Source organism: Octopus bimaculoides, chromosome 16, assembly GCF_001194135.2.
Source record: "Octopus bimaculoides isolate UCB-OBI-ISO-001 chromosome 16, ASM119413v2, whole genome shotgun sequence".
Lineage (NCBI taxonomy): Eukaryota > Metazoa > Mollusca > Cephalopoda > Octopoda > Octopodidae > Octopus > Octopus bimaculoides.
In genome coordinates, this window is record NC_068996.1 from 38,504,387 (window position 1) to 38,514,558 (window position 10,172).

The 10,172-nt window shown below is 33.8% G+C and overlaps 1 protein-coding gene across 1 annotated transcript in view; it reads right to left on the reverse strand.

Annotated features, from left to right (window-relative positions):
* The window catches only part of LOC106881858 (eIF-2-alpha kinase GCN2), a 66,444-nt gene that overhangs the window by 14,245 nt on the left and 42,027 nt on the right, over positions 1–10,172 (reverse strand). Inside the window, exons 14-17 of the mRNA XM_052973492.1 lie at positions 7,759–7,860; positions 5,317–5,454; positions 3,215–3,364; positions 1,181–1,423 (exon numbers count right to left, since the gene is read on the reverse strand). Of these exons, the coding sequence (XP_052829452.1) occupies positions 1,181–1,423; positions 3,215–3,364; positions 5,317–5,454; positions 7,759–7,860 (633 nt within the window). The remainder of the gene's footprint in view (positions 1–1,180; positions 1,424–3,214; positions 3,365–5,316; positions 5,455–7,758; positions 7,861–10,172) is intronic.

Genomic DNA, 10,172 nt, shown 5'->3' on the forward strand with positions numbered 1-10,172 from the left:
TGTTGCCAGCAGAAGTAATAGTTCCTTGGACTTTAACTAACTCCATTGCCAGCCCAACCCATGTAAGCATGGAAAAGCAGGTGTAAAATGAGGATGGTGGTAATGATGAAACTTGGGATGTATAATATGCATATTTGGATTTCTCCCAACCATTATATTCATATTAAATTTCCATACACTGCACTCCCACCTTCTTGTTACTTTCTCACCTATTACTCAACACCCTTACCATCAAAATTCTTTCTTACTAAAACTCTATGTCTCTCTTCCATCCCACTACCTGTGTAATGAGGGATAGCATCATATTGGATTTGTTCATATTCAATCTCTTCCTTAGTATTACCCATCTTTTACTGCTTGTCATCTCTCCTTACCATTACACTCTACTCCATCATCTCCATTCATCTCACACTCATTCATTCACTGTTATTCATCACACTCTCTTTCATTAACTCATTTCTTTATTATTGTTGTCACTTAGCACTCTCTTTTCATCCCTCCCTTACTTCTATATTCTCCCTTCTATCATCCTGTCTCCTTCCTATTACTCTCTGCTCACTCTGTATCTATTTAACCCTTTAGCATTCACATTATTCTCCCAAAAGTAATGCTAATTTATTCACATTGTTTTGAAGTAATCATTCACTATCTTGTAGCATTGAGATTGTGATGAGGTAACTTTTAATTTTTAGAATGACATTATAGGGTTGGTGTGAGAGGCCAAATCTGGCCACTTTGTACTTAAAACAGGTTGCATATTATGTGCAACTTGCATGAGTGCATTTTACATGGCACCAGCCCCTGCAAGACATAGACCTCTTGGCTAGATGAGGGAACAGAGGCATTGCCATGGCTTAAATGATGATGATGGTGGCGGTGATATGGTGTTTGGAAAATAACTTAAGACAGTTGTCATTGCCATTTAATGTCCACCTTCCATGCTGGCATAAGCTGGATGGTTTGACAGTAACAGGCCTGGTAGAAGACTGCCCCAGGTTATTGTGCCCATAGATAAAATTATAATGAGAGGTTTAATTTAGATATGAAAACTTTAAAATGAGAGATCAAGTATGAAGCCAGTCTCAGATGGTTAATAGCATCAAGGCTAATAAGAGCAACAACATAAAACTAAGAAAATTAAGGGATAAATAATTTAAGATATATGTAATGAATTACTTACTTTATTTAATTTATTTCCTTCATCTTCATACATAACATCACATACTTCATCATACTTTTGATCAAACAATGACTTTACTATATATTTGAATGTTTTGCTAAGTGGATTTGCAGTTGCAGACTCAACAACGGTATTGAATTTTGTGTCTTCAATGGTAAGGTGTTGCAGAAACTCATGTATGAGTTCTTTGCTTGTAAGACGGACTTCAGGATCATGATTCAATAATTTCTTAATAATGGTTTTCTGTATAAAAAAAAAACTTTTAATAATAAAACTGCCTACAAAATGTCAATTAACAATTTTAGATACTTACAATTATAATTTAATTGTAGAAGAAAGCGATTTAAAGAAACATTTTCATGAAAATATTAAGTTGTTCCAAATGTGGAACAATATTTAATCATCAAGATGGTTAAGCATTCTAATCATGAGATGGAGAAGCTACTGTGTTTTCCAGCATAGAAGTTGAATTCTTCAGACCAAAATTTACAGCCAAAAATATAGGGTGACTTATACACCAAGATGATTTTGGAGGAGCATAAATTCCATGTGAAATGCAGCAGAATTTAGAAGGATGATGACAATGTTTGAATGTTTATACTACATGTTTTACACTATATACAATGTTGACTTGTATGCTAGGAAATATGGTAAGTATAGTTCTTCAAGAATGTCACCTGCATATTTAAAAATGGATATAATCCCCATTATACTTATTGCATTAAATAACACCCCAATTCTACTCAACAGGAAATTTTTAAAAATAAAAAATAGAAATGATAATGATATTTTCATATAACAGATAAAAATGTTTTACATTTATTCCTAAATATTTGTTTACATTTTAATCTTATTTTCACATTGACTTATCATTTCCATGCCTTTTTGAAGCATTTGGATAGAGGCCTGAGTGTGTAACCTGCAAGTTTACTAAACAACAATGTTCAGAGTGAACTAAAGGTCAACATATGAAATTACCAGAGGTTGTGAAGACTACTGTTTGTCACAACATTGAAAATTTTGCTAAGTTGTTTATGTGTATCCTACAGGCATAAACTCAAAATGTTATAATAGAGACTGAAAATTAATATATGGTCAATAACATAGGGAGACTGCTAGCTAACATTCAAATGCATACTGTCTGGATAACACTTGTCTATTTCCTTTTTTATTATTGTTTGTTGTATTCTTTCTTATACCAACAGCCATCTATGCCTGTGGAACCTGGAAGAAGGTAGTGAAGATTTCTCAATTGCATAGTTGAAAAATACAAACATCAGCTAGGAAAGTGATAAGCCAAATTCATACAAAAATACTTTATCGTATTTATTCCACTTGAGTTGCACAAAATCTCCATTAACCATTGGAAATGCAGTGAATTACTGACTGGTCATTGGAAATTGATAATCAATGATGCTATCATTCACAAAATACTTGATGCAAAAATTAAGTAAATAAAATTAGTGTTTCATAAATAAAGTAACTGAGGTGATTACACTAGCCAAATGGATAATGTACCTATCTCTATAATATTACTAGTTATAACTTGTCTTGAACACTGTTCTAAAATGCTTATACTCCAAGCAGACCTTTGGGGGTCCATATAAGATTTTGTTGTTAAAATTTATGTATAATGAATTGGTTTTACTTCTACAATATACAAAATATTCTAACAATTTTTATACAATTCCTAATAATATTTACTTAGGAAAATATAATAGGAATTCTTTCAACATCATTTGGTTGTGAGGGTTCATCTGAATAAAATAGGAATCGAAGGAGTACATAGATAAAAAAAAATGGTTGAGAAACACTGCTATAAAGCAACAACACTGTTTTGTCCAAATTTCTTTAAAGTGAAAACCCACTGATGAGTGACGTAAGAGAGTTAGATTTCGCTCTGTGGAAATCATATCAGCGGTCATTGAAGAGAGAGAGAGAGACTCAAGGAAGTGGAGAATGTTGTTAATGATTGACTCCATTACCTTGGACATGTTAGAAGACAGAGTTAAATATACAAAGAAGGAACCTTACCTGGGTTACTAAATTTTCATCAAAATCATCAGGAAATATAACATTAGCATTATTTAAATTGGTTAGAATTTCATGTCGCTCAGATAGTGTTTGGAAAGGTGGATAATTCATTTCAAAGAATATAATACCAAGACTATAAATATCAACTTTCTAAAAGGAAAAGAAAAATGTTTATGCATTAAATTTTCTTAAAGAAATTCCATATTTGTAACATGCAGCAAACTTGTTGCATCTTTCAGAAAAAAAAAACTGATAGGTTTTTTAATAAATTTTAGCTAATTTCAGATAAGTCTGATGAAGAAATGTATAAGATGAGTAAATGACAACTGAATTTCCTGAACCAGAAACTAACTGTTGGACACAGAAAATAATATATTCAAGTGTGGCAAGATGAAACTGCTTTCTCTTTTATTTTTGATATATTTTTATTAGTTTGGTTTAGAGGAAGGACCAGTGCACATGACCTTTGCAGGCCTGCTGAAACCAATGAGATCAATGCAGCTAATTTTCCTTGAGCCTAGTTGCAAATCAAAAACTGTAAGAAAAATGAAGTCGGAAGGGAATTTCGGATGGTTGAGGTTCTAGGAGAGTGACACAAATAAATATTTTTACCATAGAGTTTTATGAGTTGGGTTTTTTTGGGGGGGGGGGGGTTGTAGTTCTGTTCTACAACTTTTGTTTACCATTTCTGAAATTTGAATAAATTTAACCACTTTCCAGACATGTAACAATAACATGTCACATAAAAAGAAAAATAATGACCACTCCTTCCCTTTGCTTTCAATCAAGGTTACAAAGTTGCCAAAGCCACTTGAAACATTTGTGTTATGTACAGAGAAGGCATTATTATTGAAAGAACAGCACAGAAATGGCTTTCACATTTCAAGGAGGGGGAAATTCAACTGCACAGACTCTCTATGTTCTAGTCAACTTATTCAGTTCAATAAGCATCAATTGAACTAGCTCATTCACAAAGATCTATGCCAATCCACAAGGGAACTGGTCCAGCAGATGGGATGCACTCATGATATCATCATCTGTCACCTTCACTTAATGGGTAAGATCCAAAAGCTTGGTGCATGGTTGTCACATGCTCTGAGCAAAAAAAGACTAACTACAGTACTTCTCTATCACTGCCAGTTTGCTCAATCAACACTAGGCTACTCATGGATACAGAGGTTATTTTACCACAATATCACTGGTGACAAAAGTGATGTCTTTATGCCAGTTATAAACAGAGGAAAGGATGGAGAAATCTCAACAAGCAAGCAACACCTTGAGCCAAGCCAGAGCTGAATTCACTTTTGGTGGGATTGAGAACTCTACAATGAAATGCTTGGAAACAACAATATAATCAATGTAGAGCTTTACTTTCAGCAAATGTATCAGATCAACAAAGCAATCCAGCTGGAACAACTCAATTGGCATCATACCATGCTTCTGCAGCACAACAATGCTCATCACCATATTGCTAATATGACAAAAAATGCTATTCAGGAGCTTGGTTTGGAAGTTCTGCCACACCTATCATAGGTGTGATACACATTATCATCTTTTCTGATTGCTCCCCTGCAGTCGACAAAGCATTTCATTCAATAACAACGTAGAGCTGAAAATGTGGCTCAATGAATTCTGAGTCAAGATTCAGTGATTTTTATCATCAATGCATTGGTAATCTAAAAGAATATTGGCAAGAATTCAGGAACAATGAAGGAAAATATGTCATTGACTGATTTGTTAAAATTTGGAGGAAAAAAGCAACCAAATTAACCTGACAACTCAATAGTAACGGCTATCAAAGTGAATAAAAAAAAGTTACATTGCTCTTCTATGACCTAAGCAGAGATGTAACTTCTTGCACCTGAGAGTCAGTGATCAGGTTGCAGAAATGTGATGAAACTTTTCGACATTTCAAAATATGCTATTAAGAAGAAAATGAGTGAACGTAATTGCTTCTATGTTCTTAAATGGGTAAAATGTGTTTCCAAATACAGTCTCAAATCAAGATATTTGCCAAACATGTACAATTTTAAAATTATGATACAATATTTTAGAGAGAAAGGAAAAAAATACTCTTGGATAAAATTCAATCATCAACTAACCTGGTCATATTTTCCTCTCTCTGTTTTCAATTCTGGACTTATGTAGTAAGAAGTTCCTATATTAAGAGTTAAACTCCCTGTGAAACCTAAACTTTGGATAGAATCAGGTATACATATTCCAGATTTGTCTTGTAAATCCTGAAATGTATAGAGTATGTATGAAAAAAAAAAAAAAAATTAAATAATAATAATAATAATGATGATGATGATGTGCAAAATAGACAACACTACTGACAGCGACAAATGCAGAATATGTGGTGAGAGGGGTGAAATGGTATGGCACATCATGAGTGCCTGAAATTGGCACAATGCGAATATAAAAGACACCATGACAATATGGCAAAAGTTATTCGTTGGGAGCTCTGTAGAAATCATGGCCTACAAAGAGGAAAGATGTGGTATGAGCAAACAAACCCCAGAAGGAATTACCGAGAATGAGAATTGCAAAATCCTGTGGGATACAATAATCCAGTGCAATCACCTGACCAGACATAAGAAACTGGACAATGTTGTGGTGAATAAAAAAAGAAAGAACATGCATGATAATCGACATAGCATGTCCCAGTGACAACAGGATCAATGTGAAAGAAGAAGTAAAAATAAATAAATACGACGATTTGAATTCTTTTTCTTTAATAATATTAACTGCACTTACTAAAAGTGAGATTTTAACATTTTTTCTTGCTATTTTAGTAGCAAGTATAAGTAATATTAAGGTCAACTTCAAACTATTAGTTAGATATGATTTTTTTGTTACATGTCATTGTTACTAGATGAACATTTCCAATTTGTTACAACTCAAACCTAAACTATGCCTGCATTATTAGCATGTGAAGCTTACATAATTCCTGATATAGGTTCTGTCGTCAGAGGATGTTTTCATCATGACAGTTTTCATGTTTTGTAATTGCAATATACTTAAATTCATTATCCTCTTCTATAGTTATTATTTTGCTCACTTCTTATGAACTGTTTGCCCTCAATGGAAATTTGATAGTGAATTTGATATATGGTCAATTTTCAGAATATTTCCATAGTCACACATATAATTCTCAAATTACAATCTTTTATCTTTTGCTTGTTTCAGTCATTCAATTGTGGCCATGCTGGGGTGCCGTATTGAATGATATTTAGCTGAAAAAATTGATCCCAATACTTATATTTTTTTAAGGCTATTACTTATTCTGTTGGTGTATTTTGCTGAACTGCTAGGTTACGGGAATGTAAACACACCAACACCAGTTGTCAAGTGGTGGTGGGGGACAAACACACACACACACACACACACACACACACATCGGATCTAGGAAAATTTGGTCCCAAGAATTCAGACCCGGAAAATTTGGTCACGAAAATTCAGCTCCAATAAATTTGGTCCCAGACAATTTTTCAAATCAGTATCCAGTCATTTCGCCCACTGTGGAGTTGGTTCAACCACATGTCATTTTGCCCCAGGATAACAAATATGATTTTTAATGTGCTTTTTAAAATGAGAATATCTGAAATAAACTCGACTGCTCTCACAAATGAGAATACTAAAAATGAACAAAACCACTCTCAAAAATTAAGTAAAAAAACAGGAAAATAATCCAGAATCCTTGTCCAGTACTGGATCACTCCCAAAATCTAATGAGTTCATGCCAGTCATGAGGCCAAACATCCGTGAAAGTTTCATCTGAATCCATCCAGCGGTTCTTGAGATATCTTATCCACAGGCAAACAAACAAACAAACATGACTGGAGATAATACCTCCGCCTTCACTAAAGTGGAGAAAATAATACCCATTTTCAGGAAAATTTGCTCAGAAAAACAAGTCTTGTTTTCTCAAGGAGAATAATGCAATGACAGAGTCGTGGTTTGAAGTCATTACTTTTTAATCAGAATCAGAGAAACTACTCAAAAGCTGCAAAGCACAACCCAAAAACACTAAAAATTAAATAAGTGTGTTAACAAGATGTGTATATGTGTAACGCTTGCTGATTAGATGAGTGGTTTTGTATGTGAATTGGTACGTGCATAGGTGGAATACTAGACTACCTTCAAATTTTGGCAGAAGACCAGTAATTTCAAGGAACTGGGTAAGTCGATTACATTGACCCCATCTCAACTGGTACTTATATTATCAACCCCCAAAAGGATGAAAGGCAAAGTTGAACTTGGTGGAATTCGAACTCAGAATGTAAAGACAGACAAAATACCATTAAGCATTTTCTCTGGCATGCTAACGATTCTGCCAGCTCAGCACCTTATAGGTGGAATACAATATTAAATGATAAAAAACATTCTCTGCAAAGTTTGGAAATGTTGCCAAAGCCAGTTATGAGAACAAGGAAAACAAATACAACAATAACAATAAAATCTTTTTCGAAATTAATATAATTTAACATATTGACTTGTGAGAGAACGAGTGTAAGCATGTGAATATTTTTCAACATACACACCTTAGCTCTACGAGTTGTTGCTAGTCCAAAGTCTCCAATCTTTATCTGATCTTGGGAATCTAAGAAAATGTTGCCAGGTTTTAGGTCACGGTGAATAATGCCCTGTAAAAAAAAAAAACAAGTGAAGGGTGATAATTATGAAAACATAATTTTTAATGATTACATAAAAAAGATGGACAGTGATATGATAGCAAATAACAGTGAGTGAATGTTCAAAGAGGCTCTGCAGCAGCAAAAGATTAACAAAATGACTATGATCAAATCAATGGGCAATGCTAACCTATGAAAATGCTTGTGAGCAATTGAGTTAGCATAGGAACTAGACCAGAAGTTCTCAACCGGGGTCCATATGACCCTTGGGAGTTCACACAAGATTTTGCTGTTCAAATTTATATGCATTAAATTGGTTATACTTCTACAATACACAAAATATTTCAACAAATTTTTTCCATACAACTTCTAATAATATTTATTTATAAAAATATAATTGGACATATTTAAACATCAAATGTTTATGGTGGGGTCCGGTAGAGTAAAATAGGAATGAAAGGGGCCCATAGGGAAAAATAATGGTTGTGAACCACTGAATTAGACATTAAAAGACATTAGCCTTTATGTACAGGAGAGATGATTCCATGAAATACGAAAGGATGATATAAGAGAATGAGGAAGAGAGTTAATACTGGGGTTTCATAATGGAATGTGTCTGTATTAAAGTAAATTAAAGAAGCAGGTGTGATTCAAGCTAAGATTGATTTCAAATTTTGGCACAAAGCCAGCAAGTTTGAGGAGAGAGAGCTAGATAATTACATTGACCCAGTAGTCAACAGATACTTATTTTACTGACCCTTAAAAAGATGAAAGCGAAATTGAACTCAGAACGTAAAGACAGACGAAATGCATTTTGCCTAGTGTGCTAACAATTCTGCCAGTGTGCCATATAAGCTAAGAGCGCTCTACTTTACAACATGATAGATACAGGACTAGAAGGAATTACAGTGAAACTGTATCAAACTATAACCCTAACAAGTTGTATATTAAAAATAAACATAAATTAACTGTGTTTCAAAGTAGACCTCTTCAGGGCAAAAATAATTCTTATGAACCCTCTATAAACCAAAATACATTTAGATTATAACTCATGAATATATCACAACCTGACACATAATGCACAGTTAAAATGAAGTACTTGCAACCAAGCTCATATCAGGAATGTCACAAATTTACATTTTTCCTTCATCATAAATCTCAGGTTCTAAAGTAATTAAGAAACCATCATAACTGAAACAACAGAACAGTGACCAGTAATGCTTGGAAGAATTAAAGGATGAAAGAATTTGAAAATTAATTAAATAAACAGCAAGTATTTATCTGCTGTAATAACATTCATCCTCATCATTTAATGTCCATATTCCATGTTGGTTGGGCTGGATGATTTAACAAGATCCAATGCGTGCAAGGACTGTATCATGCTCCAGTGTCTACTTTGACAAGGTTTCTTCAATTGGACGCCCTTCTTAATGCCAACCACTTTACAGTATGTACTGAGTACTTTTTTGTGCCACCTGCACTATTGAGGTCAATAATTCAACTTCAAGCCAGGAATGGTAGGGATTAAACTATGAAAACAGGAGGAATCAGAGTAGGTTCTTGTAGAGATCTGCATGGTTATTCACATTTAGTAGAAGAGGAGAGAGGGAAAAGAGAAAATGATCAGTAGGAACTGCAGAGAAATAGATAATGGTGATAAGGTGCCCAGGTGGCCCCACAAAGCACAAGGTGGGTCATTTGCAAGATTGTACAAGGAAGGAGATAAGGGAATGGGGAGGTAAACTGCAAAAATGGGTTGTCTTGACTGGTTTACGAAATATGAAGTCTACAGTTCATATTCAGAGGAAACTAACAATTTATAGAGATATCTCAATTTTAAGTTCATATATAAATTTTAAAAGAGAAATATGATTGATGAAGTAACATAACTGGTCTTTTCATTGAGGTAAATGCCTCTTAGTTCGTAGAGGAAGGGAAGTATTTATTTATAAAATTAAGAATATGAACCATAAACCTTTAGTACAATAGAACTTTAAATTAAAATTTTCTGGAGTTAAAATGCATTGAAGTCATTTGGAGATTCCTAATTGCACATAAATACAATTTGTTTTAATGTGCAATTACTGAAAACAAAACAGGTAGCTACAAATATAGAATATGTATAAAATATGATAAAGCATTCTTTTATTTATTTCAGTCATTTGACTGCGGCCATGCTGGAACACTGCTTTTAGTCGAACAAATTGACCTTAGTACTTATTCTTTGTAAGCCTAGTACTTACTCTATCTGTCTCTTTTGCTGAACTGCTAAGGTACGGGGACATAAACACACCAACATCAGTAGTCAAGCGATGATAGGAGGG